At 45.6% G+C, this 27,003-nt stretch overlaps 2 protein-coding genes across 2 annotated transcripts in view; both read right to left on the bottom strand.

The window, feature by feature from the left end:
• Nucleotides 1-3,077: 3,077 nt before the first annotated feature.
• On the bottom strand, nucleotides 3,078-6,900 carry LOC134425934 (TLR adapter interacting with SLC15A4 on the lysosome-like). Its single transcript, XM_063170953.1, has 4 exons — nucleotides 6,807-6,900; nucleotides 6,179-6,397; nucleotides 4,860-4,985; nucleotides 3,078-4,624 (listed from the first exon to the last, which is right to left on the bottom strand). The coding sequence occupies exon 4, from the start codon at nucleotides 4,577-4,579 to the stop codon at nucleotides 3,656-3,658; it is 924 nt and encodes a 307-aa protein (XP_063027023.1). The 5' UTR covers nucleotides 4,580-4,624; nucleotides 4,860-4,985; nucleotides 6,179-6,397; nucleotides 6,807-6,900; the 3' UTR covers nucleotides 3,078-3,655.
• A 3,290-nt stretch (nucleotides 6,901-10,190) lies between these two features.
• Nucleotides 10,191-27,003, bottom strand: part of SH3BGRL (SH3 domain binding glutamate rich protein like) — a 30,309-nt gene continuing 13,496 nt past the window's right edge. The window contains exons 2-4 of the mRNA XM_063170805.1: nucleotides 18,499-18,684; nucleotides 15,236-15,316; nucleotides 10,191-12,275 (exon numbers count right to left, since the gene is read on the bottom strand). Of these exons, the coding sequence (XP_063026875.1) occupies nucleotides 12,243-12,275; nucleotides 15,236-15,316; nucleotides 18,499-18,684 (300 nt within the window). The 3' untranslated portion in view covers nucleotides 10,191-12,242. The remainder of the gene's footprint in view (nucleotides 12,276-15,235; nucleotides 15,317-18,498; nucleotides 18,685-27,003) is intronic.

Here is a 27,003-nt window from a genome sequence, read left to right as displayed (position 1 = left end):
GATGGAAAAGGAAAAATCTTCAACCTCCTGGGATTCACAGCTCCACACTAAACCCTTTTATTTCCCCCCCCCCATGATGGTGAATATGGGAGTGAAAGGTTCATTAGCACCTGGGCACTCATTTACCAAACAACACCTGACCCTCACAAGTGATTTATATTCCCAACAGATTTGTGGGATTATCACAAATAAATAAACTCAAAAGAAAAGCAGGCAAGGATTAAATGGTGAGGATGTTCTGGTAAAGAAAAGAAAATTAGGGTAATTACAATCAAATATCTGGATTGTTGAAATCTGTATTTAAAACAGGAACAAAACAGAGCAGAAAAAAAATCAGTTTTGCCACGCTATGTATAAACTGGTGGAGAGCAAGAAAGAACACTCTGCTAAAAAGCAGATTTCAACCCACTAAAAGTAGTTTAATATTTTACATTTCAGGTGAAAAAATAAGCCACTCAGATTTAGCTTCATTTGTTTAACAGCTTTTTCCTGATTAAAAGAGAGATGAATGAAAAATACAAATATTTGGTGTTTGAGATTTTTCTGACAGTCAGAATTTTTTGTCACAAAATGAAGGGTTTGGCCTTGCAGGCTTTAAGTCTTTCTTTATTTTAACTGAAATAGAACATTAATTGATGGAAGTTGTTGTTCTGCACACCTGGGCATTCTTTTTATGAGAAATAATCCTCCCTCCAGAGAAAGACAGACTTTGAGATTTCATTGCAAAATGGTTGTAAATCCCTGGAAATCCTGACCTGGAAGGTACTAAAGGAAACCACCACTAGATATCACCATTTGACTATTTAATAAGTCTCAGAAAAATTGGTAATGTATAAAAATCCTAATTATCCTCCAGGTTGATGAAGTCACTTTCTAGAGGGGTTTAATTCCCACAACTGAGGCAGGCTGGGGAACATCCTGTCTGCAGGATTAATTGGGGAAATGTAAATAAAGAGTCCAGCTTTCTACAGGGGCTGGGTCCCAGGACCTGGTGAATATTCCTCTGTGGGAACACAGAATGAGAGCTGGATATGAAGGTAAAAATTCCCTGCCAGTATTTCTCCTCCAACGTCAGATTTTCTGGCATGGGGATAAAAATCAACTCCAGGCAGAATCTGGCCGTGGATGTCTGCCCTGTAAAATATGGCACTGCTTTCCTTGGTAATGGATTCCAGCTGCTGCCCTTCAGCAGGCTGGAAAAGCACCTTTCCAGGGATTTTCCCCAAGGAATTGGAGTTCACTGAGGCATTTTCCTCCTAGTGAAAATGGGCACAGCTCCAGTGCAGCTGATGGAGTTTTACTCAAAGTCATAATGGGACTTAGCATCTTTCAAATATAAATAAATCCAAAGCAGGTCATGGATTACAACATGTCAATTAAAATAAAATTGAATTAAAACAGTATTTAAGTTAGTAATAAATGTATTTGTCTCATCTTTTTAGAAATTAACAGATTTTGCCCCTAAAAGTATTCTGTAGCAACATCTTTCTTCCTACAGAGAGAAATTAATTTTGAGAAGTTACTTAAATTGTGGGTTAAACCAGTTTAACAAATGCTGGGGGGAAAGAACATGGACAGTATTTTTCCATGGGCAAAACTACATAAAAATGAATAACAAAATACAATGTGCTTTACATTAACAATGTGCATTTACCTGCACCTCCATTTGTGCTGTAAAAACACAGGTCATTGGGGTGGTCTAAATTACCTATTTTCCTCAAAACACTGCTGTTATGTGGTTTTATTTTCCTTCCAGCTAAAATTACCCACATATTTAATAAAATTAACTTAAAAACAAGTTCTGAAACCAGTCCTAAGAAGGGCTGGGATGAACGCAACTTCCCAGCGACCTCAGGTTTTGGTGAACTCTCATTATTTATGTGTTGTTTTCTCCTGTGCCACTCCATTTCTGTCCCGGGGATGGAGCAGCAGATCCATCAGGGATTGCCCCATGGTTTTATTTTCATACCAGCCAAAATTACCCACATATTTAATAAAATTAATTTTTAAAAAAGCTCTGAAACCAGTCCTAAGAAGGGCTGGGATGAACGCAACTTCCCAGCGACCTCAGGTTTTGGTGAACTCTCATTATTTATGTGTTGTTTTCTCCTGTGCCACTCCGTTTCTGTCCCGGGGATGGAGCAGCAGATCCATCAGGGACTGTCCCAGAGCAGCAGCTGCTGTTGATCCATTGGTTTTAATCCCTGGGTTGGGGCTGGGGAGAGCAGCAGAGCAGAGAGGGCTCCTCCAACGCATTCCTCAGCGCTGGCAAGGACAGAAAACCACCCCAGCCTGGAGCTCAGGTTTAACCTCCGACTTCCTCATTTCCTGAGGAAGAACCTCGTGCAATTAACTCCTTTCCAGACTTTGGCTTGCCCTGTAAAAGGATCCCAGGGGGAAGCAAGGGCTGGGGCACGGCAGCGCAAATGGCACGGAGCACTTCTTGCTATGGTAATTGCAGAGCCTTTGGCTGCTGCTGCCCTCTGGAACATTTCCCATCCCAGCCCCAGTTAAATTGTTCTCTGCACCTCCACCAAGGAAATCTGGAGAGCTCTGCCCACCCTGCGCTCCTCTGAAATTTAATGAAGTCATTTGGCCTCTTCCAAAGGACTCCTGGCCTGATTTTGAATGCTGAGGAGGAGATTAATGAGACATACATGGAATTAGGGCAACGCAAGGGAAGCAAATCATCCTTTTCCTGCCATGCTCCTAGAAAGCAAGGATGGGATTCAGTACTGCTCACACTCCTTGCACCAAGGTCAGTGGGAATTTTGGATCAGGCAAGGACCAGTCACGTCTTGGATGTGTATGAGTCTGATTTTATTAATTTGTTTCCTTATCAGGAATTATCTTTCCCTGTCATTTTAATAAAGAGAGAGAAGTCCTTTCATTGCCCACTCAGATCACTTTTCCCTCAGGAGCAGTTTTTTCTCAGTCCTGCTGATATTTTCTTTGAGTTCACAGATGATTTTAAGAAATGCCCAAGAAATAAAGATTAAAACAAACAAACAAAAAAACACCAACCACAAGCAAAAAAACCAACAAGAAACTTTATTAGGAAAAAAAAAAATTCTGCAGAGCAGGTAACAGTCCAATTCATCTATCATTTTGTAGTGGTGACATAATGAATAATTTCCAGCTGAAATATTTGCTGAGAAGCAAGAGCAAAGGGAGAAAATGTGTTTCAGTGCTAAACAGCAGTATTTCCATATGAAAATCTGCATTTAAATTTCCAAATGAAGATGCAGGAATCTTGCACTATTTTTTCAGGAATGCTGCAGTCATCTTTGCTTGCTGATTTTGCAGAAAATTAATGCTTTTATGTGTGGATGTGGCACTTGAGGACATGATTTAGTGGTGCTGTGTTAATGGTTGGACTTGATCTCAGTGGTCATTTCCAACTTCAACAGTTCTATGATTCTATATATATTATAAAAACATGATTAACCAGTATTTTTGAGAGAAATTAATTTCAAATTCCACATTAAAAACCAGAAAACAATGACCTTTACTTGTCCTCCTACCAAAGGGGTTTAAGACTTAAAATATTAACTAGAACAAGTGTAGTGTGCAAATATTTCCATTTCCCAACCTAATCCTTGCAGTGAATCACTCATGCCTGAATCCCATCCCTCTCCTGAGCTGAGCAGCTCAGTCAGGATGTGAATTCCACCCTGCAGCTCCATTTTGCAGCCCCTGTGTTGGAGATTTGGAGGTTTGGGGTGCTGAACTCGGAGCTGTTCCTGTTGGGAGCGTTGCGGGAGCTGAACAAAGCCAACGAGTGCAGGAGGGCTCCTCTGGCTCTGGAGGTTTCTATGTTCTGCTCCTGGGAGATCTGAACACTTATCTGGTCCAGGCTGTTCCTTATCCAGCTGCAGGTCAGCAGGTTTGTTATGGAACCACACCTGGCCAGGCTTTCTTCAAAAAACTGTTTGTAGAGCTCTGCCACTTTGGCTTCCATGTACTTGTTGAGCGCGGAGTTGGACAGGGGCTCCTCGCTGAGCAGGAGGCTCCTTTCTCCAGCTTCATCTCCAGGCAGGGACACCCCAGTGGGCTTTCTGGGATGCTCACAGAGAGGGGACTGACCCAGGGGAATGTCTATGGAGAGCAGCACAGGCCCATCAGGGAGCTCATCACACCCGTGGTCCAGGACACAGCCCGAGTCACACGTGGGGCCCCCCACGCGGTCCCCCCCGATCTGCAGGTCAGGGTAGTTCTGGTAAATGCTGTTGCATGGCCAGGACCTGTACAAATCCACCTCGTCCAGGCTCCCTCCTCTCCTGGGGATGTGTACAGCTGGGGATGCAGTGCCTTTAACCAGCATTCCCTGATCCTTTGCAGGCTCCTTCCCTATGGATCCCCATCGGGGGCTGCTCCCGGCTTCCACTTTGCTGCTTCTGGCAGAGAGCTCCTCCTGCTTCTCACATCCATCAGCAAAGCCTTTAATTCTTGGGATGTCTACAAGTTTCTGTCTCCAGATTCCCTCTTTGGCCTTTTGGGATGCAGGGGATTTGCGAGGCTTATCTTGATGACAGCTTTCTCTGTAGATGAGCCTCGTTAGGATGCCTTCTGCCAGCATGGTGACAAGTGTGAGCAGCAGGGATCACCAGAGTTCCATGGAGCCCTGGAATGGAGAGACAGGCACAACACAACAGCAACAACTATTATTCAACAACTATTATAGAATAATTATATTATTATTGTTGCTATTATTGTTATTTTTACTAATCAGGAAAAATCACTGTCTTTGTGAGAAGTGCACTGATGACCAGTGCACTTCTCACAAAGACAGTGATTTTTCCTTCCCTCCCAAGCATTTATTTTTAGCAAACATTAAGCTGCATGCTTTTCCTCTTTACCATGTCCACAAAAATCATTCTGAAGGTACAGGAAGGGCTTTAATCAGCTGCTTCATCTGTAACATCCCTTCTGCTGCCAGGTCTCTTCCTCATCGTGGCTACTTCAGACAGATTGCACTTTGTAAGCTGTAAAAATCAGCAGAATCATTTTACTTGTCTGTATCAATATCATCAGTAATTAATCAATGTTTTCCATTACAAGACAACCATTTCTAAGACCTAAAGAGGTGACATAGAAAGGAAATAAAGACTATATTTATATTTAGAGGCATTTCTGACTTGAGCACTTCTGTGAGGTGCCAAGGAGCTTCAAAAGAAACTGAGAGTTCTGCAAATAGAACAAAACTGTATTCAAAATGCAGATCAAATGTGTTTAGAGTCCCTCTTAATGATGAACTTAAAAGACAGAAATAGTTAATTTGCCTTCCTCAATAGTGATAATAGTGAAAAGTGTCTCAAAATAATTTACTACACTTAATGGTTCCTTATCATCCCTTTCCAATTCACCTACTGTTAAAATCAATGGGAATCTTCACATTAAGAGTCTGACCTGAACCACTGCTCTTATAAAAGAATGGGAAACATGAACATAAGAAAATCATTCAGTTATTTTAAATATCCTTTAAATCTCTGCATAATTGAAGTATCCACAGACCCAAAGCGTGCTTGTGGCTCAACACTTTTCACCATGCCCCTATACTCTGGTATATTTGAAATTCCTCACTACACTGGGTCACTTTTCAATCCCAATGCTCCTTCCAGGAAATATTCTAAAACTTCAGTTATTTGAGAGATGGAAATTTTCACCTTTCCCCCAAAATTTACACACTGGCACAGCACAACTGTTTGTTTTTTTTTATTTTTGTAGGGTTCTTTATTTTTGTGATACAGAAGGTGAAAGGAACACAGGAATTTCAGGCCAAAGCAGGCAGGAAAGGCAGCAGACCTGGTTATCTACAGAGTCATTTACATATGCATAAAGCAGGGCAGCACTTTCTTAAGCACTTATGGGAACTTGATAAATCATTTTCCAAAGAAAGAAGAATTGGCAGTCTAAATCTTGCTAAAGATCCATGGAATTTGGAAAGCTCTGTGCCCTGTAGGACATGGGTAACCAGGTCCTTACCCTGCTCTGTAGGACCTCAGGGTACCCAGCTCCTTACCTGCTGATAATTTTGGTTTATTGCTTTGAAAGTGCTCATGAAGAGCTAAAACTTGGCAATCTTGGAAAAACCGGTCTCCTCCAAATGAAATAAGTGGTTCCTGTGTTCTGGAACAAAGCATAAGGAAAAGAAAAAGGCACAAAAAGCCCAACTCACCAAGCCCAGCCGGGTCCAGGATGGATTTCCCTGAGCCCAGAGCTGTCCTGCAGAGCTGCTGGGAGGGGGCAGACGGTTCCCCAGCCTTTCCTCACTGCTGCCTGTGCAGAAGAAGCCTGACGTGCTCATGATGCAACTCCCCAGCATTTTGAACTCATAAAACAGAAGTGATCCCGCTGGGAGAGGGCGCGGTTTTTGAACACAAAGAGAGGGCTGCAGCTAAAAGAGGATGTTTGAAAATGAATTGAGATGTTCCTGACCACGGTGTGATGCTGAGGAGCTGCTGACAGCCAGAACGGGGCTCGGGGAAGGAGCAGAGAGTCGGGGCTGAAATCGGAACCGAATTCCACCAACACTTCCACTGGCAGGAGCTCAGTGCTGCTCAGCTGACCTGCGGACTTGCACCACTTCCCCTTTGGAAACAGGCAGCTAAATTTAGAGTCTGGTGATGTGCCACTCATGGGGAGGAAGTTGGCAACTTCCTTTCCCCCGGATTTTGGTGAGATACCCTGTGTCTGTGACTGGCAAACAGGACAATGTGCCAACCTGAAGGCAGCAGCCAAGGGACAGCCCTGCACAGTCGTGATGCTCCTTGACCAAACCTGCTCTTTAGGGGTTAAAGAATTACCTCTGGCACTTCCCATGGTGGTTTTAGGTGTCCTCTTCAAGCTGAAGCCAAGCTCAGGCACTGAGCCCTCCCCTCAGCACAGGATCCAGCCCACAGACAGTCTGGAGAGTTTTCTGTTGGTGACTTTTCGAAATTTCCTTTTTTCTCCGAATTTAAAAAAACCCAACGAAGCAGAAGCTGAATCTGGTCTAAGTACAAGACAAAAGATTCTAAAAATACACTGTTTAATGACAGAAGCAAGACAAAAATTATCATCAATGCCATGGGCAGGGACATCCTCCACCATCCCAGGCTGCTCCAAGCCCTGTCCAACCTGGCCTTGGACACATCCAGGGATGGAGCAGCCACAGCTTCCAGGGCAACCTGTGCCAGGGCCTCCCCATCCTCACAGGGAAGAATTTCTTCCTAATATCCAATCTAACCCTGCCCTCTGTCAGTGGGAAATCATGTTGTGCCTTGGAAATTAGGTTTGGAGTAATTCTGGCCATACAGGTTCAATGAAGTCTGTAAAGTTATCTCTCTTCCCTCATTTTCTCCTGCATTTCATGAAAAACTTCAGGTTTTTATGGAGGCAAAATGAAAGCCATTTTTACTCCCACCAAATTGATATAAAACTCATTTAATATTTAAAAGCTGTTCAAAATTAGCTGATTTTTTAATCATGTTACATGAGCAATTTCTGCACAGAAGGTGTGGCTGGGACTCCAGCAGAGTCACTGCCCGCAGCCCTTGGGGGCAGGAACCAGGGTGGATCAAATTCCAACCAGTTTTAAAGCTCACCAAGCTTGCAATTAGTGCCAGCTGCAGCTGGAATTTTTGTGCAGCTGTTTCAACAAGACACAAAAGTAACAGAGAGGAAGAAATCAAGTCAGGTAATTTGTGCGGGGTGATTAAAAGCTAATCAACTTCCATTTCATACCCAGCAATGTGATCTATGGAATGTGTCCCTGCCCATGGTGGGGGTGGAATGAGATGAGCTTTACCATCCCTTCCAACCCAAACCAGTCTGGGATTCAGGTGGTAAATGCATCAATAGCCAAGGAAATCAATGTGTTCTCTCAATTAGATCTCACCAGAAAGTAATTCCCTTTTATTTACAAAAATAAAGTCAGAATGAGATAGAACCAAAGTCCGTTCAGAAGCTGAGAACAAATTGCACTTAGGATAAACAGCAGACAAGGATGTCACAATTTAGAGCTGACTATACATTGAAAAAGAATAAAAAATTACTCATATCATTCATATATGGAGAAAATTCTACTACACTGAATGATACTATATGAACTATGGCTGCATGTAAATGAAGTCTCCTCTTTCAGCACAGGCTGTGCACTTTGCATGCACATAAACATGACACAGATACTGACTGGTTTGAAAGGTTTGATGTGAGAAATCGTGTCGTATGTTGTGGTTTTTCTCCCAATCACGGCGGCTGCGGCGCTTTATTTCCCATTCCAAAGGAATTTCATTCCAACACCGCCCCCCCCCCAGACGAACTCCTCCCACACAACCCACCGCACCCGGCGCGGCTTAAGTAGAAGAGAGGCGGGGTTTAATGATGACTGACAGCGGTACCACCCAATAGAAAGGAGGGACGAGCCCGCCTCGGCCGCTGAGTGGCCGCTGGTTGCCGCAGCAACGGCGCGCGCGGCGGCGCTGCGGGCCCGGGCGCCATTGCGGCCCCTCAGAGCGGGCGGGCGGGACTCGGGCAGCTCCTGGCTGGGAAATGTGTGTGCGATCCACTTCGCTCCGTGTAAATAAAATAACCTTCTCTGCCTGCTGGGAAAGGGTTCCGGAAAGAACTGAGGCCACGTGGGAATTACAGTGATGCTGACAGTGGATTAATGATGTGCTGGTTTCCTTTTATTAAGGATTTTGAAATAGTGAGCAAATTAAAATGGTGAAATGGACGAGTTCCTGATGATATTTACAATAAACTAACCTTTAAGAGAAGGAATCACAGCATAAGAATTATATATTACTTACTATATTCTGTATGTGTATAAATATTTATAAATATATATAAAATAATATACATAATGAATTACTGTATATTCGTGTTACAAGATATACAGGGCCAAGTCTGATACCTCATGAATACAACACTTATATTTTCTACTAAATATGTGTGTTTGCCACTAAATATATGTATTTTGCATACTCAGTACTCACTATTGTGCTTACCTGTAGTAATCCAGCAATTTCAACTTCATCACCTTAACTTTTAAAATTCTTTTTAATTTCTGCAAGTTTACCAATGCAGTCTAAAATTTTTAATAATAAACTTCAAAACCGTCATAACGAACCCTTCAATCTAAAACATTCTACCAAGATCCCAGAATATGGATAAATCACAGAATATTTCTGCAGGAAACTCAGTAAATGGTAACGACTGAGAATGATTTATTTGTGCCATGGGATCAGGATCTGAGCAATGTGGTGTAGGGAAAGTTGTCACACATTGCATGCACATGTGTAGCTTGGTTTTTAAAGATTTTGGGAAACTATTTTCATTGAACTTTACATTAATGAATAACAACTGGGTTTTTAGGATTTTTTTAATTAAAAAAAAAGCAAAGCAGCGATTTTTCTGAGTTGCATGAGTGGAGTGGATACACGGGGGGTAAATGGGATTCATTACAACTTAGAAATGGCATTGCTGGCCCTTTTCCCCTGTGCCTGATGGTGCTTAGCTGTGCTTCAGCTGCTCACACAGAAGCTGATCCTGCACAAATTACCAACCACTCTGGAAAAAATCAGGTTATTAGTTTTCACCAGACAATGCAAACTGAAGTCTGGAGTTTGGGCAAACCCCAGGGCAGGTCAGAGGCAGCGAATGTGGTTTCTGTAACTCTGCAGATCTCGCAGGTGGTGCAGAACTTCAGCACATGAAGCAGGAAGCTGACCTACCTGGCAAACAGGGAAGGTGTAAGTGAAGTTTTAGTTTAAAATTTATCCTGCACTGCCCTGTGGCAACACAAATAGAAAACAGCACAGCTCCCTGCTGGGAGCAGCACAAAGCTAATTAATTACAGTTTGTGAATGAGCAGGGGAGGGCTGGGTGAGCTCTGAGTGTGGGAGCAGCTGCTGTGTCCCAGCCACTTCCGACTGTCCCTGCCCTGGGGAAGGAGTGGGAAAGCAGAATGAGGAATAACCCAAACCTTGACACACTGCTTTGGGTAGGTGCATCCTCAATTAAATCCCATTTAGTAATTAAATCCCATCAGCTGCAACAGGTGAGAGATCCAAACTTCACTCTCAGCAGCAGATCCCTGATGTTCACCTTGTATAAATCCTGAGCTTTTAAAAAGCAGTATTTCCATCTGAAAAATTCACTTATTTCAGCTTCAAACTGTGAACAAAACATGCAAACAAGTCATGGAGTGAGAAAGTGTTCTAAACCAACTTTATTGGAATGATACAGGAATGGTTAACATACAGGTTAAATCCTCAAGGCCTGCTTTCTACATAGGAAAAAAATAAGAAAGAAAAGAACAAATTCAGTTCTTGCACCCATGGAAACAGAAAACCAGCACAGAGGTAACAGATTCCTGGCACTCCTAAAGTCATGCAAGAGATCTGCATCAAAAAACTCAAGTTTTACACACACAACAAAGAGATTTTGGGTATTTTCAGTTTGTGTTGGTGCCTTGTTCCCCGGACAAAGGAATAATTCAGCCTGGCTCGCCAGAGCTGCCTTAGGAATGCTGATACAGTTTGAATGCTCCCATATGGCAAGGGGGGGACAGACGAGGGCAGTGACTTTGCTTTCTTAAACTTGGCAATTCTCTTGACCGTTGAGACAGGGATTGACCTCGTTTCAGAATGTTTTGGGTCGCTGAACTGACAGAATTTGGCAGCTACTTTTAGTTACAGCTTCTCCAAAATAATGGCTGGAATTCACCAAATGTGCACAGGAAGCACAGCAAACTGCTGTGGGTACAGAGACTTGTGTGTCAAATCCCACTTTCCTCACCACCCTTCACTTAGTATTCCCAAAAACTTGAGCAGGAATTTAGACACAGAGAAAGATTTTGGCCAATATTAAGAAAGAAAAACAACCTCGTTCAGAAAGATGAAATCATAGTGAACAACAATAATCTGATGCTGGATTTAAAACATAACGAAACTTCCATCCCCAAAAGGCCTTAAATTTCACAGAACTGCAGTAACTCCTGACAAAAGGTGTTAATAAAAAGCACAGTTTTGTGTGTGTTAATCTTTAAGGTAAGGCAGCATCCATCCATCCATCCATCCATCCATCCATCCCTCAGCCTTGTGATGCTGTGCTGCTTTGTAAGCACAAGCTTCCACCTCCTTCCCAGGCTCCCAAAATGATAAATCAGGAATTAAAATATGGTCAGGAATTACAGGCTCCCTCATGAGCACTGGGAGAACACACAGGTTAATATTGCACGTGGTAAATTCATCCACACAAGACTCTGAGAGATTTGAAATTCCTATTATAGTTTTATGATATGGCAATAAGAATGGAAATTAAGTTTTTATACCTTAAAAAAAAAGAAGTCTTGTTTAATTACAATAACTTTTTGCTATTCAAACATTTATTTCTTCATTTGAAAAAATACTATATGAACCTAATGGCTACTTGAACATGCAGTGAGATGTTTAATGCTCTAAGCAGTGTGAACTGGTATTTTTGTAGAGAAATACATTAAAGGCTTTCACCCTTACACAGGTAAGGAAAGGCCATTTCTGGCTGTTTTGGCTTGTTTGCAACATTGAATCTTGCCCCAGATGTGTCATTGCTCGTGCTTAGGCAGCTGGAGGGACCTGTGTCCATTGCCCTTTCTGTCCAAAGAGCCCACACAGATCCCTTAAATGAGAGTACATGGGGTTTGTGGGGGGTTTATCACCTGTACAACTGTGTAACAATACAAACCTTAAATATCCATTCTACAGAAGACAAACACAACTTTCCAAAGTGACTACAATGGTTAAACTACACAGTACCACCTACAAATTCATCTGAAACCAGGAAAGACACTGAAAATTTACTGTGTAACTCAGTAACATTTTTGAGGCAACTCAGGCACTAAATTAGTATCTGACGAGGTTTTAGATGCTGTTTTCCATAGTTTAAATAGTTGGATCTCTAGGTAAAACCCATCTGCTTTTTTAGTACTAAAATAGTTTCTTTAAGTTTACACAAAATGGATGAATTGCCAGGACAGTTTAAACTAAATGTAACTCATTCATGTCTGATTGCTTCAGCTTCCATCAGAACCCACTCCTGCTCCCTACCCTGAAATTCCCATTTCCATCCTGTGTTCAATTTGTGTTATGGACAGTGAATGCTGCAAGCACCAATCAAATGTTAGAAATCACATCTACATTTCTTGAAGCAGAGACAGTTGGACTATTTTATAAAAAGCTGTGGAAATTCCCTTTACAGACATTTAAGGCAGTTGAAATTCACGCTTGCTGCTTGGCCAGTGCTTCAGCTTCCTGAAACAGCAAAGAACAATTACATGTTAGTAGTTTCTCAGCATGTTTCCAAAGGAACACTATAAAACAATAACCTGCATTTTTCAATCTTCTTTCAGCCTTTGTAAGGTGATCACAAATGGGAACAGAATGACAACAGAAGAAATGCAGAAGGAATTTCCCTTTGGTTTCTCCGAGTGTACTTTTGACTGCAGATTAATTTAATTACCTGCCAGCAGCACCATGACCTAGAAGGAAATGAATCAGAAATGAATTCCCAGTGCCCTCAGTGCAGCACCTCAGTGGGGACAAGCCTGGTTTATTTGAAAGGACAAAGTTCAACATCTGCCAAGATGTGCTGGAGCCATTTGCTTTTATGACTGCACACAAATCCTCAAGATAACAGATTCAATATCATTGTTCCATGACCCAGCATTGCTACATAAACAAAACAAATGAGGAGAAAGGACTAGGAGGGGAATTTCCAAGAAGTCTGTATGATTTTTTTAGGAGGAGACACAGTGGGTGACCCCAGCCTGCAGGGCAGGAAGTCCCACGTGTATCTCTGTATCTTGGATGTGTGGCTCACTCTGGCTGTCCTGGCTAACTGCCCTCATCCTGCCTTTGAACCCAGGGCGTGGGAAGAGCCTGGCTGGAGCTGCTGTGCTCTGCTGTGCTGGTCTGTGCTCTGCTCTGCTGGCCTGTGCTCTGCTCTGCTGGCCTGTCATGGCTCAGAGAGCAGGGCCAGGATGTCACCAGGGCTCAGATGTCACCGTGCACCCACAGGCCTCGTGTGAGGACATCCTGGCCATCCACAGCACAAAAAGCAGGTGAGCAATGAAAAGAAGATCAAAAAGAGATACAGAGCTGGAAAAAAAGCAGTGTGTTTGATACTCTCTAAAAGACAAGTGGTTCTTTGAATGGTAAGAAAGAGGAGAAGGTTCCCTTGGCTTTGTAACGACTCCTGTAACCAGCCCAGGGCACTGCAATGGTGGCACCTCACTGGTTGGGGTTTTTTTTCAATACAAAGTACATTTCTTCAGAACAGGCACTGGAAAGCTGGAGAGGATTCCTGGTATTTCCCTCAAGCCCAGGAAGGTTGGAACAGGTAACCTGCTAACCTATTTTTCTTGGACATCAAATTCCATTTCCTTGGGCATAGGCCTCCAGGTTATCTGGGAGAGGCTCAGTTTTCCAGGCCTGACACTGTCCCTCTTTCATACTTTTCCTTATTTCTCCCTCAAGGCCCCTCACTGAGCATCCTCTCAGTCCTTAAATCCATAATAAATAAATAATTAAACATAGCTTTTAACTCACAAAACCCTCTCCCTTTAAAACCCACTCATATTGCTTGAAGTAGAGATGTTTAAGAAAAACTGAAGGCCAGCCTTTTCCAGAGTTTGTAGATCCAAAGGACAAACCAAACCACCAGGGCTCAGAAAATAGTTACCTGAATTTACCATGCTCATTTCTGAACCAGTCCTGTTTAGCACTGATATCAAACCTTTGTGTTCAGAGTCAGATAACTTCCCAAATCTCTCCTGATGGCATCCAATGGAGGTTTCCTGCCAAGGCTGCTCCCAGCCTCCTGCCATTTTCTGCAGTTACCATGTCATTCCCTATAGCATTATATCCAAGCTGTACACAGCTATGCAGGAAACATCATTTTCAGCACCTACAAATCTCTGTACCCCCCTCAGCAGCCTGCAACCAACTTGACTGGACATCCTAATTGTGGGAGGGATTCCCAAAGTCAGCCCCAGAGCAGGACACAAGGGGTACAAGGTCACTGCTGCAAAGGTTATTTACTGTCATCAGCCCAACACAAGATGGAAATTCAGCAGGGTACAGCTGTGCTCTATCTCTCCTGTTTAAAATTCACCTTTTCCTTAGGTGAGGACAGAATTGGAGCATCCCTCAGGACAGAAGCAGAGCTCCTGCCAGCCAGCGGGTCTGGAAGCAGCGACGTTCCCAACGTTACTGATACAGGTGACCTGATTTGTTATGGCAGCAGCTGCTCTCTGGTACCACTGCACTTCCCAGGGGAAAGGCACGAGCTTCCCTGCATCCCACAGTCTCAGGATTGCTCCCTGGTTCCTTGGCTCCATCCTGCACACTCTGCTGAGCAGTGAAGTGCAGATGTTCCAAGGAACTTCACCAGGACTGTGGCACTGTGTGCAGCTGGTTTGATGCCAGCAGTGGGTAATGCTGGGGTGCAGATCCCAGCTGCTCTGGGCAGCTCTGCACGAGGCAATTTTTTCTCATCACACCATCCCCAGTGGAGCTACTGCTGGAAATGTGGCTCCCAAAACTGCTTCTGTCTGCCCCACAACCTGCAGTGCTCCCTGCTCATGGGTCACCATCCACCTTTAAAATTAGGTCTCTTAGTGATGTGCCCAGCACGACCTTCGGCTCGTACATGAGTAAAGCTGAAAGGGAGCGGCGTGTTAATCCACTGGAACAGGAAAGCTGGAAGTGACCTGGAGGATCCTGCTGCTGTCAAGTGAAACGTATAAAGCAGGCTTGTCTTATCCTATCAAAATCAAAAGGAGAATTCCAGCCCATTGCATCCACAAAGCAGTAACCCAGTTCGTAATTGGCAAAGGAAAATAAGCTTTGGATAACAAGCCAGAGGAAAAAATTACTCTGAAGCAAGACCATGTTATTTCAGAAACAGTGACTCTGGTTTCAAGGGATTTTCTAGTAGAAAAATCTCATCAAAATTTCACATGAATTAATTTTTTTTACTGAATTGAAAACATTCTTTGATTTTGTGGTAATTTTTTTCAGCTAGGTTTCTTATGCATTCTTCAGTACAAATATTAAGAAACTTTTGAAACTGAAGCCTGAGAGCCTCTAGAATATGAGTATCTCCCAGGGAGATTGATGGGGGCAATGACAGCACATGCACCAGATCCTATTGTGAGCAGAGGAGGAGGAGGAGGAAGCCACAGGCTCCCTGTGAGGAGGTGCTCACCCACCTTTGAGCCAGGAGGGGCAGTCAAGCCCAGGAACGCGTACACAGCGTTGTTCTCCCGCGCCTCGAAGAAAGCATCGTAGTCCTTCAGCATGGCAGGAGGGAGGGGGAATAAAAGACAGAGGAGTGAATTGTCAGAAATAATCTCAAATCAGTTCAGGGTGTCACCCAACCCACACCAAGCACACTGCTTCCTGTGCCCAAATGCAAAATCCAGCATCAGCTCAGCACATGGCATTAGCACTAACAGCACACAAACTGGTCAGGCTGGAAAGGACAAGATGGGAATTCATTCTGTGTCCCAATAAGATGTTGCTGTGAGGTGCTCCAGCCTCTCCCAAAGGGACAGACTCCACACAAGGCAGGTGTTGTCACTGGTCTGGTGTGGACATTCCCCTAACAGGAGCAGCTGAGCCTGGACCGTGGCATCAGAAACCCTGACGTTCCCAGATGTCATTGCTGACTCCTGATAGGGATGGCAATTGTGCAACTGGGACTCCAGCTCTCAATCTGTCAGAAGTTCAACTGGAACTTTTACACAGAGTGCACCTTTTACACTGAGAGTGCACCTCTCCCATCACATTTCCCACTAAGGATTAGTCTGTGCAAGTGAAGGCAATGGGGTGGCACTCTTTGCTCACAGTGCACTACAAATGCCCTGAACACACACAGCCACTTCCCAGGAAAACAAAGGTAATAAATAAATAAATAAAAAGAAATGCCAGTTGCCAAACTCCAACTAAAGGAACCCACAAGTTTTGTGCAAGCTCACTGTTGTCCAAGTTACCACACAATTCCCTCACTCTGACTTCTGAACTCAGCAGGGATCAGTCCAATGACTTTCATGCTCTCCATTTTTGAGTGACTGTAACTTTACCAGCTCCTCCAGCTTTCCTGGGCAATGTTTGGATGCAGAGTCCTGGCTGGGAAGCCCCAGGGCAGGCAGCAGCTCAGTCTCAGGTTGGAGTCAGGGAGAGCTGTTTAGGGCATGGTGCTCTGGGTTCCTAACTGTCTGGGAGACAAAAGCCTAAGGAGCAGCAGCTCTAAGGAGAGGCTGCTGCAGCTGGAGCAGAACAAAGTACAGCGAGCAGAAGATTCCAGCAGCCTGGACTTCAGGGATATCAAATTATTGCTCCATTTGCACATGCAGCACTTGCAGGCTGGTTTGATAAAAATGTGTGTGATTATGGTAAATCCTCCCTGAAGCCCTTCTGTTGACAGGACTGGGGCTGCTTGATAACAAAGGGATTGTTTATCTGGCTGGTGCACAGGCCATGAGCCTGCTCCACAGCATCTCCCAGGACAGGAATGCTGGGCCTGAGGAGCAGGGCTCATGCCAGCCCACACAGCATCTCCAGCTCAGCCTCTCTGCCGTGCACGGGCCAATTTGCTCTTTGCTCTGCCACTTGTGCTGCATCAGATGGAACAAACAGGGAACTTCATGCTTGAGAGGCATCAGATAAAGACAGAAAGAGGTTCAAATTCTGGGCACAGAATTAACTTTTACTTTCCTGAAAGCTGAACTGTAGCAACTTGAATCCAGCTACAGAAACTGACCAAATTTAAAGAGTTCAACATGACATCAATCAAAATTTTGGGGATGAAATAAAACCATTGCAAGAATCTTGCAGACAACCCCTTCTCAGATAACTACTGATCCTTATGTCTGTCACTCCAAACCAACCTTTTTCTTTATCACAACCAGTCAGTAAAATTTTGAGAGACAAGTGGCACAACAGTTCATTGTGGATATTATTTCAAGTTCTGCTTCTATTACAAGCAAGAAAAATTCTTGGCACATTGAGAATAATTTCTTTCAGTAGGCACAGATTTGTCTCACAAAGGTCCAGAACTGGCAGGTCCTGACTTACAGACTGTGCAGGTCAGAAACAGACTTCAAAAGGACCAGAGGAATGCACACTGTGAGCTCTGTTCAGAAGATACTCAGTTTTAAAAATAAAACTAACACTTAATCTAATAATCATTCAAGCATGGCCTGCTGAGTACAAGTACTGCAGGGCAACTTACTTTTGATCAAGCATTAAAATAATTACATAGGATTTTTGTTTGCAACACGAGTTTCAATCTGCACAAGGCACTGGAGTTAGTGAACCACAGCAGTACACAGAGCTCATCCCAAGAAGGATCAGAAAACTGATTTATGATCATGGCAGACATCAGTTCATGAGATCTGGGATTCACATGTACTGGCAAACCCCACATGGGCAGAACAGATCTCTGAACTTGCTGCAGAATGTAAGCTTGGTGTAAAAGGGCCAGATTTCTTTGAGGTGTTAGTTCACAATCATGGGGGAAGATGAGGAGTAAAAAAACCTGGCAACTTTCAGAGCCATAAAATGGGGAAAAACCCACAGGAAAAGAAAATTAAGTATGTACTGCAAGGTAGGATCCAAATCAAGAGGTCTACATTTAAATCTTTCCTATGGTGTAACTGGAAAACTCAAGAATCAATTATAACTAAAAGCCAAGATGGGAGGAAATGTCCAACACTTCCTACAGCCTCCCCAGTTTGGGCAACTGCAGCTGGGCAAGGCCTGCCTTGCTCCTCACTGCAGTGAGGCACAGGCAGCAGCAGTGAGGAAGAGGAGTGGGATGAGCACAGCAGGCTGGAGCTGAGGGGACAGGCACAGGAGGCTGGAGCTGAGGGGACAGGCACAGGAGGCTGGAGCTGAGGGGACAGGCACAGGAGGCTGGAGCTCAGGGGACAGGCACAGAGGAGCTGGAGCTGAGGGGGCAGGCACAGGAGGCTGGAGCTCAGGGGGCAGGCACAGGAGGCTGGAGCTGAGGGGACAGGCACAGGAGGCTGGAGCTCGGGGGCAGGCAGGGGAGGCTGCAGCTCAGGGGGCAGGCACAGGAGGCTGGAGCTGAGGGGGCAGGCACAGGAGGCTGGAGCTGAGGGGGCCGGCACAGGAGGCTGGAGCTCGGGGACAGGCACAGGAGGCTGGAGCTGAGGGGACAGGCACAGGAGGCTGGAGCTCGGGGACAGGCACAGCAGGCTGGAGCTGAGGGGACAGGCACAGGAGGCTGGAGCTCGGCTGGAGCTCGGGGACAGGCACAGGAGGCTGGAGCTCAGGGGACAGGCACAGGAGGCTGGAGCTCAGGGGACAGGCACAGGAGGCTGGAGCTCAGGGGGCAGGCACAGGAGGCTGCAGCTCAGGGGGCAGGCACAGAGGAGCTGCAGCTGAGGGGACAGGCACAGGAGGCTGGAGCTGAGGGGACAGGCACAGGAGGCTGCAGCAGCCTCACCCCCAGGTAGCGGCTGTCGTTGAAGAGCCGGGGGGGCAGCGGGTTCCCGCTCGCTGGCCGGCTGTCCTCGGGGACGTTCTCCCGCATCCATTTCCGGTTCTCCTCGTTAGCTGCGATGTCCTTCTCCTCAAATTCAATTTTGTTGGCTTCCAAGAAGCCTAACACATCTTGCTGCTGCTTTTTAATCTGTCACAAAAGAAGGAGGGAGGGAAATAAGGTAAACAAAATCAGTGAAATAATTTTTGATGCCGCTCTGGGGTTCGATGCAGAAATCAGGGGGTGAAAATCAGGTTGAAAATGGGAGTGGTAAGAAACTTATTAGAACCAAAAAGTATCTTCTGAAGAGTCAGAGCTGGCATCCCACAAAACAGAACAGGCTGAAGCTTAAAGATGCTGTCTCTACACAAATGTGAGTGTTGTGTACCTTAAAGGCGCCCACCCAAGAGCAGAGGTGTGAGCAGAGCCCTTGTGCTGGTCAGATTTTACATTTAACTACTCAGGGGAACGTTGTTTTCTCAGGTGCAGTGGAGTTTGCTGGAGGCACATCTGAGGTACAAACTGCTTCCTTGTGGCCTTGGAAGCACAGGCTGAACCTCCCCATTCCTTCCCAGAGTCTTTTGTCCGCCTCAGCGACAAAAGAGAAGTGGTTCACACTTCTTTGCACAGACACCCCTCTCCCGTTGTGTCCTTGGTGTCTGCAGGGCAGGCACAGTCTCTGGAGAGCTGTGACCCCACATCCCCATCCTAACTTCTGTCAGGGAAGCTGGGTGAGGTCCCAACCTGATGCCATCCATCTTGTGCACTCACACAGCATCCAAGGGAAAAGCAGGATCTGTGTGGCAAGCACAGTGCTGGCTCTGCACAGGGAAGGAGGTTTTTATTATTGTCATTATGAATTACTGACTTATTGACACAGAGATGTTCTGCTTATGCTCTGCTCTCCCTTTGCATAACTTCAGCACCACAAAGGAGATTATAATGATGCACATACTAACAAACAATAAAAAAATGGAATTTGATGGAAATTTTGTTTTCTTCAAATTGCCCCCTTCACTGCAAAGCCAATCCAAGGGCTGGCTTTACCCTAATGAGCTGGGAGCCCCAGGAGCAGCGTTTCACACAGATGTTGCTGGTGCTAACTCAGGTCAGCCGCAGCTCCCGGAGCAGCCGCTCCATATACGGCCACAGGCAAACCCGGAGCTGCCGGGGTCAGGGACAGCCAGCCCGGAGCCAAATATGGAGCCCGGGCCCCGGCTCGCACAGCCCCGCACCCACGGGCACCGGGCCCGCACCCACGGGCAGCCGGGAGCAGCGGGAGCAGCGGGAGCAGCGGGAGCAGCGGGAGCAGCAGGAGCAGCAGGGAGCGTGATGGAGGGCGCTGCCCTGAAGGATGTGGGCTGGGGAACAGAGCCCAGCACATCCAGAAGGGAATCTTCAGGCACTCCCTGAGGCCTGGAGCTGCTCTGCCCATGGCAGGTTCAAGCAGAGCTCGGGAGGGACCCATCCTGCTCTCCCGACACAGGGAAGCTCCTGCTGAGAAGCCAGGGCGATTCCTCCCCCCCTGTCAGCACAGGAGCCGCTGGACTCTGCTGGACTCGCTGTGTGAGCACCCTGAAACACAAGGATATTGCTAATTTTCATCATGGCTAAAAATAAATCAAACTGGAGGAGTTAATACTGGCCTGAGGAAATAATTTGTGTAGAGGATGTATAAAAACATTCTCAGCAGACTCAAAGCTCTGGGTAAGAGGTTTCCTTGCCTGCCTCTATCAGCAGCAGGAGGGGAAGCTTTTTCTGTTGTGCTCTACAGGGGGAAAAAAGGGAGCACTCCCTTCATGAACTCTAGGGCTAAACTAAGGGAAGGTCTTTGGAATTGTAAACTCTTTGGTCACTATGACCCAGCAGTAAATGTAAATTTTTTTCCTTGGACCAGTTACATGGTTAATTAACCATTTCCTACAATCTCTAAATTTCAGATCCAAATAGTTTTTATTACTCTCGGGTTCTTACCTTGTCCAAAATCCAAAATGCTTAGTGAAAACATTTTGAGATGCTCCAGAATTATAAAGGAATTAGAGAAAACCAAGCCTTTACCCACTCTACCATTAACCTATACACTCTGCCACATAAAACAAGAGCTCTGAGTCTCAGGATATCATCATTTTGATATCCTGAGAAGTCACTTCATTTTTTTAATAATCATTTTGACTATTAGATTGTTTTAGCCACACACAGATGCTCACACCCTCCCAGCATCTCACAGTCTCTGGGTTGTTTTTTCAGCTCCAGGAGGTACAACCACATCCCAGATTGTTGACTGTGGCTCCAAAGGGTGATCACAACCCCCTCTGCTTGTCTTTGAAGAGCTGGCAAAGCTGGAAATGAATTTATTTCTGCTATAAAAGGCACCATTGTAAGGCAAGCACGAAGTTTGGTCTCTGTTGCTCTCGGGCCGTCTGTAGTCAAGGGAGGTAATTCTCTAGAGAACTCTCCAGAAAAGCAAGGATGGTGTTGATGCATGAGGAATATTAGTCTGGTACCCTTGTTTTCTGGCCAGATAAAAGAAGTTGGGAGATGAAGCAGCACTGTTTTCTCCCAGCTCCTCAGACAAATCCTCCAGCCATGGTGATGAGCACTTCCACAAGAGCAGTAAATGCTCCAGAGAAACAGGGCACCAACTGCTGGGCAGCAGGGACACCGAGCTGCCAGATCCTGTTATTTTACGGGATTTTATTTAGAAAACTTCCATTAATCACTGGGAGGGAAGGGCTGAAAATAGAGCAAGAGACGTCTGCTGCTGCTTCGGGGTGTTTTGTCTTACTTGAAAGGGCACACGTTCTCCTCGGGACAGAGCTGGAGACGGTTCCTGCTGCCCATGTTTGGGAAGGAGCGAGGAGCCGGCTCAGGATGCGCCTGTCAGCAGCGGCGCTCGCTGCCCCAGAGCCTCCCCCGCGTGGAGAGCGGCCAGCGCCCCCCGGAGCCCGCACCTCGGCCCGAGCATAAACAACTGTCATGTCTGAGACCGCCCTGGCCCGTCAAGGGCAGCTCACTGCAGTTGGCAAACACGAAAATCCTTGTTTATCCCGAGTGCTCCTGACACATTGTGCAGGGCCGAGAGCAGCAGCAGAGCCGGGAACGTGCCCGGAGTCAGAGCAGGAGCTGGGGAGCCCAGCAGGGCCCGGGGCTCGGGACCAGCACTGGTGGGGCAGGAGCACTTATGGGGAGCACAGGAAGACAGAAATGAAAGTAGGGATGGACAGACAGCTGTGAGGGAAGAGGCTGGGGGCAGGAGTGGAGGGGATGAGCAAAATGGATGGATAGCGATCAGGGGAAAACCCCTGTGGGATGGAGGCAGAGGGATGGAAGGAGAAGGGGTGGGAGCAGGTGAAACCAGGGCTGCATCCTCTGGAGTCCCCCCCGCCCTGCCTGGTGACAAGGATGCCCTTGGAACAGCCCATTGGGCTTCACCCAGCCCCAGAAACAGAAACACATCCTGCCTCAGCACACACTCGGGAGAAAAACCATTCCTAAGGTGAGCGGAGATATTTTACTTCTTGCTGATGTTCCCAAGATAATACTGAAAGGAACATTTAATGAAATAAATCTATTTTCTCTTTGGTTTGGATTTCAGGGCCTGGTTCCAGGACAGAAACAGCTTTATGGCAGGTTATTGGTGGTTAAGCAAAGTCTCAGCACACACTGTGATCTTGTGCTATAAGATCCACTGGGTATCAAGATTCCCTTCTCTTCCAGTTACAAGCCAATCACGAAACATTAAGTTTCACCAGAGCATGGGCACAAAATAACATTATAAAAATGAGTGTAGAATTGTGAACAAGTATCACCCCTCACTTGAGTACACATCAGAAATTCAATTTACTGTTCTTAATCTAACTCCCATCAGTGATGTCAGTAACACAAGAGAAACCACATCAAAGCTGCCAAGAGTACAAACAGGTGATGTTTGCCAACAAATCAATCCATCAAAAATAAAATTTTAACCCCAAAGTGGGAATAAACTTTCTAGAAAATGCTGCAACATTTTAGATTCTCTTCCAAATCTTTAATAATTTAGAAAAAAAAGTTTTAAAAAAAGAACTCAGCTAAAAGATAATAAGGAGAAAGGAGGCAGGGATGATGCTGCAGAGCCTTGGTCCAGTGAGCAGGCAGCATTCCAGCCTCAGCTCCAGCCAGGACTGTGCTGGCTGTTCAAGAGCCAGCTTCTCCCAGCACCACCCACTGCAGGGAAACACTCATTTTAAACACTTTTTGGAACTGAACTTCACAGAGGGTCTATCTCATTTGGTGTACACAGGCACACACACACAGCACAGTCCAGTCCACACTGCTGGCCAAGAAGGGGTTTGGGTTGGTTTTTTTCAGTCTTGTTATTTTTTCAGTTTATAAATAAATCCCTGGTTGGACAATAGACATGTTTTGGAAATCTATTTATGGACCACTGGAACTCAAATTAAGTTTACAGTCTGAGTGCTGCTGTTTTGATCCAACACAAACTTACTGACTGCAGCTCTGCCATCCTGGCCCTTGGCAGGGGCTTCTCCAGCACTTCTGTGGCTCCTGTGTCCCAACCTCCATGCAGGGGAAAAACATAGATTTTATTAATTTCTTTCCCAATGATGGGATTAAATGGCTCATGCTTTATTGTGAGGATTTAATAGAATTATAAATGGATTTCTTATGATGTTCCCAGCCACCATTGTATCATCAGTTATAACATCAGGACAAAAGGAATGGCCTCAAGGTGCACCAGGGAAGGGTCAGATTAGGAATCAGGAGAAAGTTTTTCATGGAAGTGGTTATGGAGCATTAGAACAGGCTGCCCAGAGAAGTGGTGGAGTCACCATTCCCTGGAGGTGTTAAAAATGTGTGGATGTGGCACTTGAGGACATGATTTAGTGATGAACATGGGGCTGGTTTATGGTTGAACTCAGTGACCTCAAAGGTCTTTTCAACCATAACAATTCCACGATTCTGTGATTCTCTCCAGCTCCTGCTGTGTGTCCTGAGCTGCCTCTCCCACCCTCACAGCTGGGATCCAGCACCAGGACAGCAGAGAAGCAAGACCTTAGAGCAGATCTTACATTTCATCTTACAGATTTCTCAATTCAGTTTCAAGACAACAACACATTTAAAAGGGGAAATTTTTTTCCATTTCCAGTTCCAGAACATTCAGGGTTCCAGATAACCAAAATCAAGTCCAGCTTTAAAGCAGTTGTATTGTGTGCCAATGATGGTTTTAAAGATGCTGCTCCTTCCTTAGTGGAAGTAAACCTTTAAATCCCAGAAGCAGCTGCTTTGTGCAGGAAGGTGAACTCCAAACTCCAGGTGATGCTACTGGTTGTGGCCAGACTTGCAGCCATCAGTTCTCCAGAAGCTTCAGAGTCTCCTGAAGATGGACAAGCTGAAATGTAAGCAGTGAATGGGAAAAGTGCAGTGCAAGAAATGCTGAGCAAACTCCACTGGCAGCCAGCAGCAGCCAGGTGGAAACCCCAGGCAGGGATTTTCCTGGGAGGAGTGGGCAGCATGAGGAATGCCAAGTGCTGCCATGACAAAGGGACTTGTCACAGGGTGTGACCTGTGGTCTGAGCTGGGGCCACACTGCCACAATCCACTGCCACTTTCTAGAATTAGAGTAAAAACTATTGGGGGCTTTGGTTTTTATCTGTCTCACCTAATTTCTCAAATGACCTTGCCTTCCTCACCCAGAGTCCCTAATGCAGAAGCTCATCCTCACAAATGAGCTGCAAAATGCTCAGAATTTCTGCTCCCACTACAGCCTAATTTGTAGGAGTTCAACAGCCCAGCAGCTCAGCCGTGGATTTAAATGTCACAGATTCCTGTCGGCCCCCTAAGCTCATTCCCACCCCAGCACATGGCAGGGCTCCCTTCCCAGCAGCCTCAGTCCTGCCCTCCATCACACTTTTCCTTGCTATTACTCTAATATTCCACAAGATTTTTTTTTTGTCTAGAGTGATTTTGTTGGATTTATTTATATGAATAAGCCATTTCCCCCCCTATATTAGCTTAAAAATCCAGAGTGCCAGTTCTGGTGGTGCCACTGTAAATGTGGTCAGAGGGTGGGGAAGCTGCAGGCAACTCCAGCCATGACCTGGCTTGATCAGAGCTTTGCCAGGTGTCTCCCAGCAATTCCTGTCTCACTTTTATTTCTCTCTCTCTGGTACAATGTCTGCTTATTTTTAGGTCTGGGTAATTATCATCACAGAGCTGAAAGCACTCCTTTGTTCTGGTTATTTTAAGCAGAGCATCACACGAGCGGTGCCATCGTTGTCTCTCCCGATGGATTCTGGTCTGCAGGGAATGAGACTGAGGGCAAACACAGCAAAACCACCATGAGCTTACAGCACCTCACTCAAACACAGGAGCCTGGAGAAGTTCACACTGGACTTGTGCTGCTCTTTTTTTACATCTTCCAGAAGTTCAGCAGTGTCCAGATGGACTCCATCTGTCCTGACTCTCTCCCTGCAGGGTCCTTTGGGAAAGCCCATGGCAATACCCACATGAGTCCTGCACAGCAGAGCTGGTTTGATGTGGTTAGACCCCAACAGCTTCCAACTGGTTTATTTGGAAATGGTTTTTACCACCAGGCACCCAATGACCCTGGGCTGTGTCAGCATCACCAAAGCTGGGGCAGGAGGAAAGAGGCTCCAGCTCCCACTGAGAGCAACACCCACACTCCTGCTGCTCACGTGTGGCTTTGGAAGACACCTCCTAAAAGCAAGAAAAGGTGAGAGGATGCAGTGACCACCACTCAAGAGGGAGGCCAGGGAAAAATCCAGGCTACCAAAAGGGTTTTGCAATTTAACCTGGAGGTTACATCATGTCTGGCAGCACACATGGGCTGTCTGCAAAAGGGCTTTAGCCTGGCATAAGGTACCACCCCATAGAGCAGATTTTGGAACACAAGCCAAAAATATAGCTGGGACAAAGGACAAAGTCTGCACTTCCCAAAACAAGACCACTACTTGCTCCAGAAACCATAGAAAGTTACATAAATGAAAAAGCTGATTCAGGAGAACCAAAATAAAAGCTTCTCTCATGGATTATAATGCCATTGTAACTGCATTCATTCAATAACCCAAAGCCTAAAAACTTGTTAAATCCCACACCAGCAACAGCCAGGTCCAAAGATCCTTGTGCACAGAACAAGTTTTTTCCTAGCAGAACCAAACAGGAAAGTTCACATCACCTCCATGTGCTGAAGTCCTGGGGAATCAGGGTTCTCAAGGGAGCCAAGAGTGCTTAGAGACCAAACTCCCTCTCACTTTTATTTACCCTGACACAGACTGCAAAGAGAATAAAATCCCAGGGGGATTTGCCATTTAGCTCCCTTGGGCTGCTTTGGGAAGTTCAGCCAGCAACACTGGCCTGGCCCCTCTGGTTGGCACAGCCCAGCACAGTGAGCAGGTTCCTAAGGGCCACTCTGCCAACTTGCTCTTGGAGATCAAGGAATTAGTTAAGAAAAAATAAGAAACATTTTCTCTCTTGCTGCAGCAAGGAGGGTTTGGGTTCAGTGTTCCAGCAGAGTTTTTCAGTGTCACTCATTTAGTGTCAGACAGCACAGCCAGCTCCACCACACCTCGACTACAGTCAAATTCTAACAAGATCCTGAAAGGCCCCAGATAAGTCAGAACTGTCTTGCTGCAACATCCAGGGTCTGTTCAGCTGCTTTCCTCCTGCAGTGGCCCAAAGCAGATTCCTCTCCCCATTAGTCAAGCAGGAGGACAAGTAACATTTCCTTATTTATATCTCCCCAGCTCCTGGCACTCAGCAGCAGCAGCAGCAGTGCCCAGCGAAGCCCTGATGGCTTTTTAATGTGTTTTAGGTCTGCTTTCCATGAAGGCACCTTAAGGATTAACATTATTATCACAGCTTAAGGCAAATTCTGCTTTAAACAAATGATAGCCAAGCACTGGGGAGATGAGTGGGGGTGAATCCATTCATCCTTCAGCACCTGCCTGTCAGGGACCATTGTGGTGTCACCAGGATTCCAACAGAGAACATCTTATCAACAACACCTGAAACCCATGGTTAAAAGTACATTTAATAAACTTCACATTTTGTTCCAGTACATGAAAATGGTTCTGTCAGCTGAAACCCCACCTCTTTTCCTACTGAAGCATCAAATTCAGAAGAAATTTTTCTTTGTTTTTGGCTGCAAGGAAAAGGTGGTGGGGCACTGAAATCCTTTTCTGAAGAAATCCTTTCTTCTCTTCTTTTAGAATAGTTTTAATGTAATATATATCATAAAATAATAAATCAAGCCTTCTGAAACATGGAGTCAGATCCTCGTCTCTTCCCTCATCCTGAGACCCCTGTGAACACCGTCACAAAGGGTGACTTTGGTTTTGGGGTACTGAAGCTGAGTAAGACATCTCTGGCTTCCACCTCCTGAGGAAACAGAACTGAAATGGCTTCCAGGGAATGGTCACAGCCCCAAGGCTGCCAGAGCTCCAGGAGCAATTG

Source organism: Melospiza melodia, chromosome 16, assembly GCF_035770615.1.
Source record: "Melospiza melodia melodia isolate bMelMel2 chromosome 16, bMelMel2.pri, whole genome shotgun sequence".
NCBI lineage: Eukaryota > Metazoa > Chordata > Aves > Passeriformes > Passerellidae > Melospiza > Melospiza melodia.
The sequence above is the reverse complement of the archived record's forward strand: the minus strand, read 5'-3'. Positions and strand labels throughout refer to the sequence as shown.